This window comes from Vulpes vulpes, chromosome 11 (assembly GCF_048418805.1).
Source record: "Vulpes vulpes isolate BD-2025 chromosome 11, VulVul3, whole genome shotgun sequence".
Lineage (NCBI taxonomy): Eukaryota > Metazoa > Chordata > Mammalia > Carnivora > Canidae > Vulpes > Vulpes vulpes.
The window spans coordinates 79,017,076-79,035,229 of NC_132790.1; the positions used below are offsets into that span (position 1 = coordinate 79,017,076).

The 18,154-nt window shown below is 42.2% G+C and overlaps 1 protein-coding gene across 7 annotated transcripts in view; it reads left to right on the forward strand.

Moving 5' to 3' along the window:
- Window positions 1–18,154, forward strand: part of NEK11 (NIMA related kinase 11) — a 235,215-nt gene that overhangs the window by 189,440 nt on the left and 27,621 nt on the right. For 6 of the 7 annotated variants that reach the window (XM_072726830.1, XM_072726832.1, XM_026015522.2 and 3 more), the window contains one exon: window positions 1,669–1,765. The exons of the other annotated variant lie outside the window; for it this stretch is intronic. In XM_072726830.1, the coding sequence (XP_072582931.1) occupies window positions 1,669–1,765 (97 nt within the window). The remainder of the gene's footprint in view (window positions 1–1,668; window positions 1,766–18,154) is intronic. 7 annotated transcript variants of the gene reach the window in all.

Genomic DNA, 18,154 nt, shown 5'->3' on the forward strand with positions numbered 1-18,154 from the left:
AAGAGAAGGGAAAGCAGCACCTTCTTTTCAGTCTTGGCAGAACTGGTTTTTGAGCTTGCGTTTTACTTGGCATGGTGTGGTTATTGTTTTAGTAACTTCAGGATCTAGGAAAGATGATTATAAAAAGCAACCGACAAGAACATGAAATGAACCCCCCCCCCCCCCCCATGCCATCTCTCCTCCTCACAGAAGCCTTCCTTGGGGAGAAGCAGCTGTCTGGCCAGAGCTGGTGGGAGGGAAAAGCTGAAATAAAGCTTCCATCTGATGCCAGGGAAGGCTGAGGCAGGTCTGGCCTCAGGATATGGAAGGGGGGGGGGGGGGTAATCTCCAGGAGAGAGCAAAAGGAGAGCAATCAGTCACTGGCACTTGTGTCTTAACGTGGGGGCGTAACTGGTGATGTACCAGGAAGAGCAGGTTGTTAATTTAACTATTTGTGAATGTGCCCTTTATAGAATTCGTACCTATTGATCTGATAAATCTGCATCCAGGGATAGAGGCTGAGAGGAGATCTGACGAAGAGTTAAATGTTCATCTCGGTGCTGTCCATAAGAGCAAACAGTTCAAAACATGTCCTCCAAGGGGGGGTGTGCAAAAGAAGGGTGTATCTGAGGAATGTTAGAATTTGCATTTAATTTTTTAAACTTAAAAATATCAGACGAAAGCTGTACTAATATGTGAGATGAGAATTGGCTCTCAGTCCCTTATCTGGTCCCTAAATCAGACAGTCACATATTATAAGAGATCAGGTGGGACGAGTGGGAGTATCACAGCCCGAGTCCCTTCTGGGGCAACTACGTGGGTATAATTTATAAATGAATATCAGGGCGTTCAATGTCTTCTCCTGATGGAGTGTGAGGCACGTAGTCGGGGATGTAAGGAATATACGAGGAATATTCTATCCCAGTCAGGAATGACCATGCAAATCCAACTCTGGTTGACCCCAGCCCTTGCTCAGGGGCCCACCTTAGCTTCTTAGTGGAAAGTAGTGTGGTTTCAGCTGATGGACTATTTCTTTCCCTTCAGTTCCAACATGCCTTGTAAGAGCCTCCGGGGCATATCGGGAGGACCTGTAGCTTCCTCAGCAGATTTCCTAACACTGCAGCTCAACGCTTTACCTCCTGAACCCAGTTTTGGTTTTCTGCTCTATTCTGCTGAAGTTCATGGCTGCAGATGACTGCCCACCAGCTCCGGTCAGCATCTTGCTTTCCACTGCAAAAAAAGCAATGTTCAGGTGTGGGATTAAGATAAAGGGAAAACTAAGCTTATTAGAAAAACTGTCTCAGTCATCGAAGCAAATACCACACCTGCTGAGAGAGACTGCCGGAGGCTGCCCAGGAACGTTTGCTTTGGCCATAGATGCGTTTCCCTTTTCCCTCGAGCTTTCTAGTATAAAGCCCATCTTCTAAATAATGGTGTTCTGTTTAAATAATCCTTTTGGAGAGAGGCTTAGTCCTGGAATTCCTTGTGCGTATTAAAACTATAAATAATCTTGTCATTAGGAATAAATCTCCTTAATGTGCATGTCATAATTGAATTCATCTCTAATTAATGTAGCATTACCTAGTGGCAAAGGTGGATTAACTTCTGTTTTCTGGTTGCCCTTGAATGTTTCCTCCAAGTTGCTGGAGGGCTGATGAAGTCAGTAAGGCCTGTGCATTGATTTTTCAGACACAAGGACCATGACCAGCACAGCTCCAGACATGTCCCCGGGACCAGCAACATTCAACAGCACAGTGGCCAGGACCAAGATGAAACACATGAAGGAGTAAGTGGCATGCTTGACCCCTAGGAGAGTGGAGTGTTAGAACATATGGACAAAGAGTCCTATCCTATCATGTAGCGCTGCTCCGCTTGGTCTCCACAAAAATAACAGCGATGCTTTTCTAGAAGCAAGGTGAATGGAATGTGTAAAAACTCAGTTGGAAAGGCCTGAATCTGCCTCAGAAACTGCTGCTAAGGTCTGAATGTGTATCTACCCCCTGCCACCGGCCTCCCCCAAATTCAGACGTTGAAACCCTAACCTCCAAAGGAGAGGGTATTAGTAGGTGGGGCCTTTGGGAAGTGCTTAAATCATTAGGCCTTGTGAATGGGATTAGGGCCTTATGACAGAGGTTCCAGAGAGCTCCCTAGCTCCTTCTGCCATGTGGAGACACAAGGAGAAGGCGCTGGCTCTCAATCAGGAAGACGGGGTCCTCTCCAGAAGGCAACCATGCTGTTGCTTTGATCTTGGACTTCCCAGCCTCCGGAGCTGTGAGCAATACATTTCTGTTATTGATAAGCTACCCTGTCTATGGTATTTTATGGCAGCCCTAGAGAATAAAGGCAGCACCTGTTACAGACTTCTTGGCAAAGAAGAAGGACCCAGGTTCCTAGTCTAAATTTTCCTGTACCGTTCATGTCTCTAGATTGAGGTTGGCAAATTCTCTCTGTGGGGGGCTAGATAGTAAATAGTTTCGGCTCTGTGGGCCATACAGTTTCTGTCACAATTACTCAGCCTTGCTGTTGGAACAAAAGCAGCCTTAGGGGCACCTCAGTGGCTCAGTTAAGTGTCTGCCTTGGGCTCCGGTCATGATCTCAGGGTCCTGGGATTGAGCCCACAGGCTCCCTGCTCAGTGGGGAGTCTCCCTCTCCCTCTGCCCCTACCCTTGCTTGGGAGCACACATGCTCTCTCTCAAACAGATAAATAAAATCTTTTTTAAAAAGCAGCCTTAGGTAATATATAAATAAGTAAGCATGGCTGTGCTTCAATAAGACGTTATTTCAAACTGAGATTTGAATTTTGTATAGTTTTCAGGTATCACAAAATATTGTTATTTTGATTTTTTTCAACCGCGTAAAAATGCAAAAACAATTCTTAGCTCACAAGATGTACAAAAACAGGTGGCAGGCCACAGATTTGGCCCGTGGGCTCTAAAGTTTGAAGACCCCACCTACAGATGTTCCAACTCAGAAACTTCTTTCTAAAATCGACTTCCTATATTGATGGTGAATGAATAGTTAGGAAAGTTTGGCAAAATGAATAGTTAGGAAAGTTTGGCAAAAATAATATTTCAATTGATTCACATTTATATTGCAACACTACACGTCATCATACAGCTTAATGTTTGAAAGCAAAGGAGAAAAAAGTGCTGGAAATTATTTCTAAACCAAAGGCTGGTAATGTATTTAGATACTTATTGTTTCAAGTCCTGCTTAGGTCTGAGTGGCCACATAGTAACAGAGTTACCACGGCAACAAAGTGATGCCCAGGAACTGGAAGGAAGAGGGAGTTGGGCTAAACTTTCCTGCCTCTGCCTGCTTCCACTTCTCTTTGCTAGGAGACTGTGGAGAAGCCTTTGCTAATCTCCCAGTTCTGATAATCTTCAAAAAAAAGCTACTCAACTATTTTGCTCTTAAAATTTAATAATGTGGTATTGTCAGATGCTTGATCTAAGACTTCATTACTCTTGCAAAGTACCCAACATCCCATTTGCTAATGTATTATGAAATGCTTTAAATAATTAAAATGAAAGTAGTTTTGGCAACATAAATGACAAAGATGCGTTTTGGTGATTTCAGTCCTAGTATTTTTTTTTCTTCCTTGTTGCTTGACTGAATTTGAATTTGAACTGGGTATTTTCTGGCTTATGTTTTAATGCGGGTCAGTGCAGTGTGGATTCCCTCCCCATGGTCAGTATTGCTTCTTTGGCAGAATAACCTGCCGTCCCCTCGTATCCCATGTAACAAGGCCCCATACCATTCCAGAAAAGACAAAAAGGAAATTGAGGCTATAGGGCTGAGTATCTTTTGAGGTCGTGGTGTTTCCTGTTCAAAGACTCAGAATACAGCCAAAAGAGAGGGGATCTTGCCATTCTTTCACATTGTTTGCACCATAATATAGTGTGTGCTCTGCATGTGGACACAAGTGTTGGGACACAACGAGAGATGAATTACCTTTATCCCAGGGAAATTAAAATGCAGAGAAAGCACCAAAATTCAAAGTGGAAAGCTAAATGACCACACAATGATTTTGTAAGATGAGGTAATAGTTAAGAACAGCCACTTTTTGAAGAAAAGTGGGATCATGGCCATGTGCCAAATGGAGTAGATGGTGAGAGTTTCGAGGTCAGAAAGGGAAAGTCAAAGAGGCCACTGGGTGAAGTGGGAACTTGGCCTTGTCCTTAATAGAGAGGTAGGATTTGGAAAGGTAAATAGAAGGGAGGGGAGGCTGGAGGACAATAGATTTGGAGTCAATCATGGCTTCACCAATAAATGGTTTTCTGATCTTAGGCAAGTGATTTTTCAAAGGTTACATTTCCTCATCTGCAAAATGGTCATAATATTGTTGCCACAGTTGGGTCCCCAGGAAGGTGGGCTTGGAGATGGGGATTACTGTGTGGGAGGTTTGTGAGGGAGTGTTCATGAGGCCAACACATGTAGAAGGAAGGGGAAGGAAGTGGACTGGGCACAGGGACACATCAGGCTGTGACAGTGGACCCTATGGAGAGCTCTGAAGTAGGGATGGCCCTGCAGAGCTGTTCTGAGTTGGGACAAGAGGGCCAGACCTTTACAGCCCCGGGCCAACCAAGCAATGGATGTGGGCTCTCCTAGGAAGGGACTGTGACTGAACAAGTTATTCTTCAGCCAAGGCTTTCCACCAGTGGTACCCCCGCGGCTGGAGAGCACCTGCAGGGCCCACGGTGATGAGGAAGTGACATAATGCAGATAAAACTGATACATACAAGGGGCTTTAAGTATCAAGGATTTAGTACCTATCATTAAGGAATAAAGAAGATAGCTTCTTATTAAAAAAAAACTATAAGGAATGCAAGGGGTATATTTTAGGGATCCTAATTGCATCAGGTTAATCATGTTAATTTTTTAAAAATTGATTTTGAAAAATATTAAGCCTATAGAAAAGTTTAAACAATAGTGCAATGAATATGCTTCACCTAGATTCACCAGTTAACATTTTTGCATAATCTCTTCACTTCATATCTATATAATGTATGCAAATATTTATAGATTATTATAATTGTTATTACTGTGTCATTTGAGAATAAATTTTATTCATCATGATTTTTCACACTTAAATATTTAAGTGTGAAAGTCCTGAGAATATGGACATGCTCTTACATAACCTCAGTAAATGATTAAATTTAAAATATTTTACATCAATATATACTATGTAATATACTGATCAACATTCAAACTTCAGATTGACCAAATAATGTCCTTTATACCATTTTTTTTTCTGATCCAGGATATAAGCCAGTTTCACACATTACATATAGTTGTTATGTGTCTCTGGTGTCATTTATTTAGAAACAGTTCCTCAGTTTTTTTTATCTTTCATGACACTGACATTTCTGAAGAGTACAGGTAGGTTATTTTGTAGACTGTCCCTCGATTTGGCTTTGTCTAGTATTCCTTTATGATTAGATCTAGGTTTTCCATTTTGTATGATATCCTATATAAGTGATACTGTGTCCCAAATTTGTTAAAAGACTTATTTATTTATTTGAGGAGTGGGTGGGGCAGAGGGAGGGAGAGAATCCCAAACAGATTCCACATTGAGTGCAAGCCCAATGTGGGGCTCAATCTCACCACCCTAAGATCATGACTCGAGCCAAAACCAAGAGTCAAACGCTCAACCGACTGTGCCACCCAGGCTCCTCTCCTGATTTTTAAAAAATTTAATTTGGAAAGTTACAGACATACAAAAGTAGTCAGAATAATATTATTAATCCCAATGGACTCATCAGTCAGATCAACAATGATCAACTCATGGTAAACCTTGTTTTATCTCTACTCCCAACTATTATCCCATGTTACTCTTAGAAGAGTCCCATTCACCATATTTTGTCATCCATTAATTTTTCAATTATATGTGAATTTGAACCTGCTCTCTGACATCTCCCTTTTGGATGTATGTGAGGTATGTCAGACTCAGATGTCCATTCGAACTCCTGATTTCCCTCCCAAATCTGTTCCCTTCACAGTCTTCCCCATCTTTACATAAGTAAGGTAAGGTTCAGGGAAGAACAAACCTTCTGACTCAGTCATCAATGCCTCTAGAGGTTTACTGTGTGATGGTTTACGGGTATCAGGCAAGTGGCTTCATCATCTCCTATTGTGAGAAATCAAAGCGCTCTAAGGAAATTGGGGAGTAATATGTGCTGATCCTAATGCCATGTTTCTTCAAGTTCTCCCAAATGGGAGACCCTGAGGCTTGGTGAACACTATTATATGCAGTGGCAGGCATAGAGCAGACCCTAACATACTGGTCAGGAGGGGGAAGGTATGGGGCAGGGAGACAACAACTGCTGGAGTTCTTATCACTGCTTATTATTACTAGTGTGCGCCCTTGAACAAGTTACTCAGCCTCCTTGTGCCTGAGAGTTCTTTTTTTTTTTTTTTATGATAGTCATACAGAGAGAAAGAGAGAGAGGCAGAGACACAGGCAGAGGGAGAAGCAGGCTCCATGCACCGGGAGCCTGATGTGGGATTCGATCCCGGGTCTCCAGGATCGCGCCCTGGGCCAAAGGCAGGCGCCAAACCGCTGCGCCACCCAGGGATCCCGTGCCTGAGAGTTCTCATCTGTAAAGAAGAGCCAATAAGGTTCCTACTTCATGGGGTTGTTGTGAGGTGATGTCATGTTGAGATCATGAATGTATGAAGTGCACTTAGGACAGTTCGTGGCACATAGTAAGTGCTCAGTAAATGTTAACAACTTGCAATGAGACTCTCAATATATATGTGGTTACTTCCTCTTGAAAAGCCCCAAGTGAAGTATTTGAAGGTATTGGCATGTGTTAGTCTGCTAAGTGATGTTTTATACCTAAGGGCATCTGTGGGCGAAGAAGCTGTGAAGATATTTATATAGTGGTATTCTTTTTAAGCATGCAAAAAGAAGTGCCAGTTCTCTGGGAAAGTGTTATGAAGCTGTTGAATATAAAAACCAGCCATTTACCATCAGTCTCCAATACTCAGTTTCCTGTCACAGCTACTTCTTAACTCCTGCTGGGAGACCACTCCAGAGATGAAAATTCCTGCTGGGGGCACAGGCAGCACTGAGCTCTCAGCAGCTGTTAGGTGGTGCCACTCATAGTCTTTAGAAAGTCTGCAGAATCACAAGAAATCAGTATTGACTTCCTTTCTAAGTGGTTTCCATGCACACTTGAAGAGAGATTGTTATTCATATATGGATGGATGGATGGATGGATGGATGGATGGATGGATGGATGGAAGGGCCTTTGTGGCTCTATGGGCCCCTGTGGTTTCACAAGTCTCCTGAAGCTTCTCCTCTGCCCTGAGGGGTTTTTGGATTTCTGTTGACAAGAGCTTTCTTTACCTCCATTAGCTGGATTTGATTCCAGACCTGGTTCCAGAATGGTGCAGTTGATCAGCTTCCAGCTCTGAAGATAGTAGGTGACACACTGTTGCTAAGGGATCAGTCCTTTAATCCACACAGGCCAATGTATCATGCCACAAAGGTGTTTTTCAACCTGAATGAATAGTTCTCCTGGCCTTTCTATATCAAGTAATCTCACTGGAGTCCTTAGCTTTGCTACTTACAGTGTGGTCCATAGACCAACAGCATCAACATCATCTAGAAGCTTCTGAGACATGCAGAATCTCTGCCCTCACCCATCCTAAATTAGAATCTGCACTTTAATAGATTCTCTGGAGATATATTAAAGTTTGAGAAGCACTGAATCCAAAGGATTTCACACTGAGGGAAGTTTGTTACCAGAGTATGAGTTGGGATCCATCTTAATAAAAGCCAAATATATAAAAATATATTTATGTTTTTAAAGCCTCAGTTTTTTAGACTTTTTTTTTACTTGTGTTCTATTTTTTTAATTAAGGGAGATATAATTATATCTAATAAAGCTCACCTTTTTTAGTATTAGTTCTATGAGTTTTGACAAACATGTAACAATAAAATTCACTTTTTTTGGTATATAGTTCTATCAATTTTGTTAAGTGCGTATAGTCATATAACCATCCCCACAGTCAAGATTGTGGACTAGTTTCTTTTTTTGTATGTGTGTGTGTGTGCGTGGACTAGTTTCTATAGAAGTTTATAGAACCTCTAAAAATTCCTTGTGCTTCCTCTCTGTAACCCATTTCTCCCATCATACCCTACTCCTGGCAACCATTGATCCGTTTTCTGTCCCTATAGTTTTATCTTTTCCAGAATATTATATAAGTGGGCTCATCACTTAGCATCATAGGCCCCAAATGTAACTGGATGGTAGTTGTGGATATAGACCTAGATCTATGAACAGTTATATGAGAGACCCTTGTAGTAGTTCTGAATTCCTCTGTTCTCCATGGAATTGTCACAAGGAGAGCCAGGTTTGGGGTATGGTTTCAGACATGTCATGAGCAATTGTCCTGAAGGTTTGGGGACTCACTAAGCCTGCCAGTAGAGGGACTCACTACCCAGGATACTCTGAAGAGGAACTTCTGGTTTCCCTGTCAGGGATTTGTCAGGTTCTTGCAGTGGCCAAGAGGCCTTAATGCCTGGGAACCATGGGGGTAGAGGTGGACTCTACTGTCCTGTCAGTGGGACAAAGTTCTAGGGATGGGATCCACCTGACTAAGACTCTGCCTGAGAATGGGCACCCATGGAGAAAGCCTAAGGGTCTCCGGGAGCTTCTGAGCCCGTTTCTCCAGTAGGAAAGTCAATGTCCTGAAAAATGTCTCAAAGTCTAGATTTTGGAGTTGAAGGGAAATAGCCACTTTTGTCTTAAGAAATTTCCTTGTTGAGAGGGATGGCAGCTCTTTGTGCTCACAACTCTAATTCACCTCTACATCGACAATTCATGCAACAGGGCACAGGAAAAACAAAATATTTGTCTGTGTGGATGTGTGTCTCCTCTTTGAAAAATACAACGACACATATATCAGGCTTCCTGAGGTGGTTCACAGCTCACTGATATTCTGGTCTTTTTTTGAAGCCTTTTTCCCCCCTTCTCTCTGTTTGATTTTAGATAGTTTCTATTGCTCTGTTTCCAACTTAACAAATCTCTTCCTCTGCAATGTCTGGTCTGCTATTAATTCCGACCAGTGTATTTTTCATCTGAGACACTGTAGTCTGGCTCTACAAGTTTGATTTGAGTCTTTTTTTTAATGTATTTATCTTCATGTCTTTGATTAACATGGTCAATATTTCCTCTAGCTACTTGAACAAGAAGAATACAGTTTATTTAAGTGTCCTCATCTGCTAATTATATTTTCATTATATGTAAATATATATATATCTTATCATTTCTGGGTTGGTTTTGATTGAATCTGATTTTGTCTTCTAATTTTAAGTAATACTTTTCTACTTCCTGGTATTCCTGGTGATCTTTGACTGAATGTCTGGCTTTGTGAATTTGACTTTGTTGGTGCTGGTTATTTTTGTTACCCCAGCAAGTCTTGAACTTTGTTTTAGGATTCAGTTAAGTTCCTGGGAAACAGTTTGATACCTTTGGGTCTTACTTCTGAGCTTCGTCATGTAGGACCAGGGCAGCCTTTAAGCTAAGGGTAATTATTGCACATTACTGTGGTGAGACCCTTCTGTATACTCTACCTAATGGCCAGTGAATTGTCAGGCTTAATAATAAAGGACATTTTGGCAAGTATGAAGAGGCACTCTTCCTGGCCCTGTGTGTGGTGTGAGCTCCAAGCACTTTTCTCTTTATAGCTCTTTTGCCTGGTTCTTCCCTTTGCCTCAGTAATTTCCTCACATGCATGCAACCCATCTATATTTAGCCAAATCATTAGTCTCTATATGGGTATATCAAGGTTTATTTGTTTTAAATATTTAGAAATTGCCTTTTTTTTTATTACTTTTGTTTCTTAATTATGTAAAGAGGTTCCATGAGTCTGAAGTCAAATCCGTTAAAAGGTATATTTAAAGAAGATAGCTTCTATCCTTGATTCCCTATCCTATTCTCTCTCTTCTCCAAAAGGGAATAATCTAAAAAAAATTATGGATCATCCTTTCATTTGAAAAATATATTCAAATAAAGCCACCCTATCTCTCACTTCTTAAGAAATTGGTAGCATATTATATACACAGTTTTGTCTACTTTACTTAGCAATGTATCCTAGGGCAATGTATCCTTACTTCATAGTAGTATGTAGTGTTCTCACAGCTTCCATGGTGTCCTTTGTGTGGATGGACTGCTGTTCATTCACCCTGTGCCCTAGATGGACATATGGGTTTTTCCAGCTTTAGCTTTTACAAATAGCACTATAATGAATAGCCTGTGCGTTCAGCTTTTTTATTTCCAGTTTATCTTTGAGTTAAATGTTTAGAGATGGGATTGCTTGATCAAAAGGTAAATGCATATATAATTCTTGTAGGTAGTTCCAAATGCCATTTTGCATTCCAGCCAGCAATGTATGAAAATGCCTATTTTTTGGTTTCCTCACAGAGTATGTTATCAAACTTGCATTTTATGTTTTCTATTACCTTCCCCCCCTCCTTTTTCTGCCTTCTCCACCATCCCCCCCCCCCCCCCGAAACTTTCTCTCTGTCTCTCTTATAAATGTAGTCTTTCACTTTTTTACTTTGCTTTCGGTATATTTTTTGGAATTTAGGAAGTTGTATTTTCATCTCTGTCAGCAAAAGACACTTGAGAGTCAAGTACAGAAAATGTCTCAAAAATCTAGATTTGGAGTGGAAGGGAAGAAGCCACATTTGGTCTCAGGGTTCAGCTGAATTTTCCAACCCATTTTACCAGCAACATTGTTTATTGGGAGTCAATGGTGTTGCTCACATGGATTAACAAAAAGTGATACTTTGGGGGGGGGGCAGGGGTTAGATATTTAGCCCGTGGTTTTTGTGTGAATTATCTTAATGAGGTGAAGGAATTCATGATGCCCTAACTCCCTAACATGTAGTAGGAACACTTTTCCAGGACTGTTGATTTTGATGTTAGTGGTCTTAGCTGATGAACACCTGGAGTCAGTGTAGTGATGCCCAGATGGGCACTGCTCCCCCATAAGAGCATATATATATATTGTTGAAGAAGGTGGAAAGCAAGGTATTTCTTATGGAGCTGCCTAGTGCCCTGGTGTATTTCATGGGATGCACTCACCACTTACTTGGGTGGTACACCTGACACAGCCACTTCGATGCTCAACACTGGTTAATGTATTTGTGTGTGTGTATCACAGAGGCCTGTCCTTGGCCAGACGGCACTAGATCTTGTGTTAGCTGCTGTGGTTGCAGAGCTTTCTTTGAGTGCTGCAGGGCTATGGAGAGTTTCCTGCCAACTTCATTTATTGAGCTCTCATGTGAGCTGTTTGGAAAGGTCAGAGCACAGCCCTGGCCGAGTACTGTGATGGGGCGGGGGGGGGGGGGGGGGGGGGTTGGTAAAGTCAACTATTTAGAAGCTGCAGAAGGCACCTTGAGGTTCTATAGTAACCTTGAGGCCAAACATAGTAATTGGTTCAGTCTCCGCTAACTGGCTCAGAAGTTTTTGAAATTTTTCTGTCATTTTCAATCACAGAAGACCTTGACCTAGGAAGGTCAAACTGAAGATGAGAAGCCCCACGACCTTTATTGTCCTTCTCGTTAACCTGATATACAGCTCATCGTGCAATAGCAATTACTTGTAAAAATGATGGTGGAGGACTAAGCACTTGCTAAAAATGCTTCCAAGATGGAGTTGCTTGAGGTTTGTAAAAGTATCAGCTCAGTTTTCTGAATTAGACCAAAGCCATAGCAATGTTTATATGAAGAGAAGCTTGCTTGCTTGCTTTCTTTCTTTTTTTTTTTTTTTAGAAGCTTGCTTTCAATGCACAGAGATGTAATAAGGGAGCTAAGACACCCTCTGCCACATGCAGGTCTCACCACCTACCTGTGAGATGGCGAGACTCCATTTTATAAATAAAGAGGTTGTATTTCAGGAGGTTAAGAAGCGTCCCCATCGTCACACAGCTAGTACCTGGCAAGGCTGTGTTTGGAATAGAAGTATGGTTAATTCCAAGACGAGTGCTGCTAACCACAACCAGGGCTGGATGGTGCCAGTGGGAGCCAAGTGATACAAAAACGTGGGTCCCATCAGGAACTCTAAAAGAGCCTTTTATAAACCACAAGCCTTCCACATGCCTGTGGTCATGTTCTAAAACCTACTTGTTCTCATTTTGCAGTTGTAAGTATTTGCCACCCCACTTTAAAGGTGGAAAATCTGGAGCTACAGAAAGGCCAAGTGAGGCCCAAGGCCAGAGCTAGCTTCCAGGCTCGGTCTGCCGCCATCAAATCCTTGGCCCTGTTTGTTTCTCACATGCTTTTCTGAGTTGATGAGTATTTGATATCTATATTTGACTGCATCTCATCCTCTCAGACTAGGCTTCTCTTTTGTCCAGTATATGTATTTAATACAATTTCAGGATTTCCAAGTGCTTCGTGAATAAAGCTCATTCTATCTCACTGATTGAAATGACCTTTCAATGTAGAAATAGATGAAGTGATGTTCTCTTTTTCACTTTCCAAATCTCATTGAAGAGGTGTTAGTTATGCTTCCGACGTTCCCTTTCTTTAGTAAATGGTCAGTGTCAGGCAGCTGCACTTCTGAAGGAACTGCTGATTGAAGCCAGCATTTCAATCTCAAAACAACAAACAAAAAACTTGTATGTAAGGAAAGCTGGTGACCAGCAAATGAGGGCTTCTCGTCCCAAGACCACTGGTTTCAAATCTACATACGAGGTTTAAGAGAATCTTTACAGAGCTGGTCAGACTTCTTGCTCAGCTCTGTCAAGGTCTACAATCAATTAATTATGTTTCTCTTAATCTGTTATGTGAGGTGCTAAGTGCTGTGAGGCGTATAACAGGGGAGACACCTTACACCCTAGCTAAGGAGACTGGACACTTGAAGTATGATTCACAGACTGGGGAGACGGTCAAGTGCCTCCTGAGTGGAGCCAACAGCTAGGAGGTTCAGAGGAGGGGCTCAGCTCTTCCAAAAGGTTGGATGGGTCCACGCCCTGCTCAGATGATTTTTTTCTCCCTCACGTGGATCTGTTACATCCACTTCCCTGGCCCAGGAATGACTTAGTCCCTTTCTATGATGGTAAAGCTCAGCCTCTTAACTGCCAACCCACATGTCAGCCAGTTTGTTCTTGCCTCTTAGGTCTAGGCACCTTTGGTTCAAGGCCTAAACCCACGTCCCATGATAGTTCACAGCCCTTCCTGGGAGTTCTGCAAATCCCTACATGTTCTGAATAGCTCATCTTCTGTCTCCATTGTCCCCATTCTGCACCATATTGGTCTAGACTGAAAATCTAACCTCTTTATCCATTTCCCTTAACCAAATCGTCTGAGAGGGCAGTAGGCCTTTTTGAAGATCTGGAAGCCAGTGATAAAGGTTTCATGTCACAAAGACTTAAGCAACTTCAAACTAGTCACTTAGGCATCCCTGTTCTTAAAGAAGTGCTCTTTAGCCACCTGTTGCAGATATACTCACTGGAAAGCAGGCTCTGAGATGATTTTCCAAGGAAAGTTTCTGGCACTGGGTCTGGCTGGCTGGGTCTGTACACGTTGGGGGTGAGAAGGAAGCCAAATTGGGCAGAGGGAGAATCTGGGCTATGATACTGTCTCAGCAAGGCCTCGCTGACCAGATGGGACGTGCTGAAGTTGGGACGACCTTGCAAAATTGTCTCAAGTTGAGTTGAGGGGGCTGAGCTTGAGAACCTTGTGCCCACCAGTCACTGGCTGGAGGACCACAGAAGGGGACATGTGCCCTGGCATGAGAGCAGTTCCCCGGTGGGGCTGCAGGCTGAGGGCTCCCTGCCAGGGCCACTCCCCAAAGCTAGGGAATGAGATTTCAGTATAAAGGGGCCCAAAGTCCACTCTTGTCCCAGAGGTCTCCATCCCCAGTTTTGCTAGATTTTTCCAGCATTTTTTGCTTTCATCCCTTTCTCAGGAGCAAAATAAAATGTTCTCATGCCAAGCACCTTAGCCATCCCTCCACAACTTGGGCTTTTGCTCACATCTGTGCCTTCAGGATCTCACCTTCCTGAAAGTCTTCTCTAGGTATTTTTTCTAAATAGTGTGTGTGTGTGTGTGTGTGTGTGTGTGTGTGTGTGAGAGAGAGAGAGAGAGAGAGAGAGAGCTGAAGCTTAACACATGTGCACCCAAATTCCATTTGTTCCATTTCAGTAACAACAGGAGGCATCATAGGTAAACCGCTGTAATGAGTGGAGGTGGATTTAGGATTTCAGTCAATCTGAATTTGCAACGTGGCTCCTTTTCTTACTCTGTAGTCTTAGATAAGCCCCTTTACCTCTCCAAGTCTTGGTTTCTTCACCTCCAAAATGTAGAAATAATTAGCATAGGTACTAAATATCATCCTATTTACTACTAAGTACTAACACTTATTCCTCAATAAATGTTCTCCTCTCTTTTCATACCTCTTTCTGGATCTTCCAATGGCCCCTCTGGAGGCCCCCGTACTTTAAGAGTTGATGTCTAATTGGCTATGAAATGATTATTCTGTCATTTTTTTCTCTACATAAAATTGAAATCCTGCTTCCAAGCAAACAGTCCTAAAGGTGGCCCTTTAGCTATTGCCAACTACAAAACAGATGTCCAAGTCTGGGGAGTGGGGGCCAGATAGAAACACAAGTTCAAGTACTACTTAGGTAAGAAGTATCAAAGCTTACCCAGAATCCCTTGTTTATTCTTCCTTGCTCATGTATTTTTTTTTCCTTGTAGAGCCATAAATCAAATATGTTACATGTCTTTGATTTCCCTTGTAGTAAACTTGTACTTTTCCCAGCTGGGGCAATGAACATTATTTTGAAACAATTAAGCACACTTAGGATAAAACTATAATAAATTAACACAGCTGTTCCTATATTTTTTTTGAAATACCTACAATCTGTTTGATGCTGGAAACCCCAAACACCGCAGGCTAAATAGGAAATCACGGGTTTATTGCTGTATTTGTTGACTTTTGATTCTGATAGTTTTCAATTTTCCAAATTAGAAAAAGAAAGCATGCATCCTGGCCCTTTCAATTCCCAGCCACGGAACAGGCTGTCACATCTGGGCTCCCAAGTCTTAGGATCTTAGGAAGAAAGCAGGCTCCTTCTGACAGTACGGTATGAGATATTGGCAAATATCTAAAATAATAATCTAAGCAAATGTTATGTTCGATTCTTGATAGGATGGCAGAGTCAGGGAGTCGCAACTGTCCCTTCCTTAAGCCCCTCTGGCTGTGAGGGCCACAGGCAACCATGTCACCCCTGTGTACCCTGAGTGTGCCAAGAGAATAGCCAGAAGTACTCTGGGTAGAATCGGATACAGATTAATGGGCAAACCTTAGAAAAATTGAAAGAATCCCAGAGTCATAGTGTTTCCAACACCATGTGAAGGAGGGATTTTCTGTGCACCTATGCCCATGGAAACTAGCTGGGGCGGGGGGCGGGGAATGGGAGCAGGTGTGCTCCTTGGTGAGGCCCACGGTTACCTCCTCCTGCTGCCACCAGGAACATGATGCTGGAGCCTTAGCACACCTTGTCATCATGCATCCAGACTCCAACAAATCTGCCTACCTCTATAAGAGCAGAAAAGTGCTCACTGGAGAAATCAAGGCCTTCTTCATCTACTTCTTATCCTGCACCTCCTATTTAAGGATCAAAAATAGCCTCCCAGGTTATATCAGGTTCCAAGAAATATGAGCCAAACACTCAATCAGCAAGTGTTAGCCCTTGTTGCCTTAGGTGGCATTGACTGAGCCCCTGTTGTTTGCAAAGAATAATGAAGAGAGAAATAAAAGACAGTTTTGCCTTTGAGAGACTGCAAATCTCCTTTACTTAAAAATTTATCCTCTAACTCTTTGTCAAAAGGATTTGAAAATCGAATTACCAGTTGACGAATATGAATAGCATGCTTTGCTGATCACAGCTTACTACTAATACCTGAGGGAAGTTTATTTAATCCATTGTGACATCATATGTAACATACAATAAGACTTAGAGAATAACATATACGGAAAATGAAAATCAGAAATAGAGTGAGGAAGTCAATGTGTGACCCTGGTTGCTGTGGCTCAGAGTATAGTGTGGCCCTGAGCTTCCAGAAAGTCAAGTCAAAAGAGGGAGATATGATACAATTTCTAGTTCTCATTATCAGGAACGTGAATGTGGGTCCTTATGGAAGACAGGGCCCTCACATGGGGTTTTATACATGGCCTATTGCATAAACTCCTATCCTCAACCATCCTTCTGCAGGAAATGCAGACATGGATTTTATAAAGGTGGTTTCTTCAATGAAATAAAAAGCTGTTTGATGATTACCTAAGCCATGTAGTTTCTTAGGGGCCTAACTCTATTTAAAGGTAACAGTTGGTACAAGAATTTACAATCTGTTGATTTTAATTAGAATTAAATGTATGCTTCTCATTGTTTAAATTAAAAAAATATGTGACCCTTGAAGAAGGGATAAGAGCAAAACTGAAGGCAGATTTTTTTTTAAAGATTTTATTTATTTATTCATGAGAGACACAGAGAGAGAGAGAGAGAGAGGCAGAGACACAGGCAGAGGGAGAAGCAGGCTCCATGCAGGGAGCTCCACGTGGGACTCAATCCTGGGTCTTCAGGATCAGGCCCTGGGCTGAAGGCGGCGCTAAACTGCTGGGCCACCGGGGCTGCCCAGATTTTTTTTTTTTTTTAAGATTTTATTTGTTTATTTGAGAGAGAAAGACAGCAAGAGAGAGCATGAGCAGAGGGGAGAGGGAGAACCAGGCTCCCTACTGAGCAAGGAGCCCTATGTGGGGGCGTGTGATGTGGGGCTTGATCCCAGGACTCTGGGATCATGACCTGAGTCAGAGGCAGATGCTTAACTGACTGAGCCACATAGGTGCCCCTGAAGGCAGATTGTAATTTAAATCTCTGTGGAATAAATGACAGGGATGCCCTTGGCTGATTTGATGAGTATGTTTCCCTACTGCCATGCATTAATTAACTAATAGTGTTTTGACTTTCTATTTTTATGGTCAGCTCCTAATCAAGGAGTGTTAAAGAACAATCACTGTTATAGATGTTCCGAGAAAAGCAGAACACAGAATAACATCCAGTAGTAATTTAACATGGAGTCTTATCAATCTCTGATCAAGGGTTCCGCTCAGTTGCTTTGCCCATATACTGCCAGTAGAATCTTATCCATAATAGCCAGGAAAATCTTAATATAATAAATCATGCAGGTGTTTCTTAACTCAGAACTCTTTAAAATCATCTCAAGGATTTGTTTGTGTGATCAGTGTTATCCTCTGGCATGTGAACAATTTATGAACACAAAATATAAGAGCAAATTCTTTTTTTTTTTTTTTATGATAGTCACACAGAGAGAGAGAGAGAAGCAGAGACACAGGCAGAGGGAGAAGCAGGCTCCATGCGCCGGGAGCCCGACGTGGGATTTGATCCCGGGTCTCCAGGATCGCGCCCTGGGCCAAAGGCAGGCGCCAAACTGCTGCGCCACCCAGGGATCCCATAAGAGCAAATTCTGATGGCTAAATGAGAGAGTGCAGAGGATGAGAGAGAGTGAGCATGTAAACTTCCATCTCCTTCTCTAAGAATTGGGATTACCCTTTTACAGTAACTCTTCCAAGTCTGGTCTAGATTTTTCTTCTTATATGCTACACATTTTGCTGGTATTCTTCTGCCTGTCTCACTCTATTCTGGACTAGGATGATCTACTCTTTGTATCAGGGCCCTTTTATAATTTGCAGAAGTTATTTATACTTGCAGCTGAGGATTCTCAAAATTCAATCTAAGTGCTATCATTGTTGGCTCTTTTTTTAGTAACTCATGCACACGCTAATGCATTCTATAAAATGCTAGGGGCTAATTCCCCCTGTTTGCTTGGCCTGTAGCTCTCTCTGATATCAGGACTCTTGTTCTTTGCGTGAATATTCTACTTGCCATAGAACTCATTGGAAGACACCCCTTCCCACTTGAGTCTTTGGGAAAAACCAAAGTAACACAAGTTGGGTCCTGAAATCGAAGTTTACTTAGTTTATTTAAAAAGAAGAAGTTGTCATTGGCATAAAAAAAGCCATTTCCTCGTTGAGATCCAGGCTAAAGTGGATCTGCCCCTGTCAGAGGCATGGACGACATGACACTTGCTAGGAGTCCCTATAAAATGGCCTCTTCTCCCCCTGCCTGC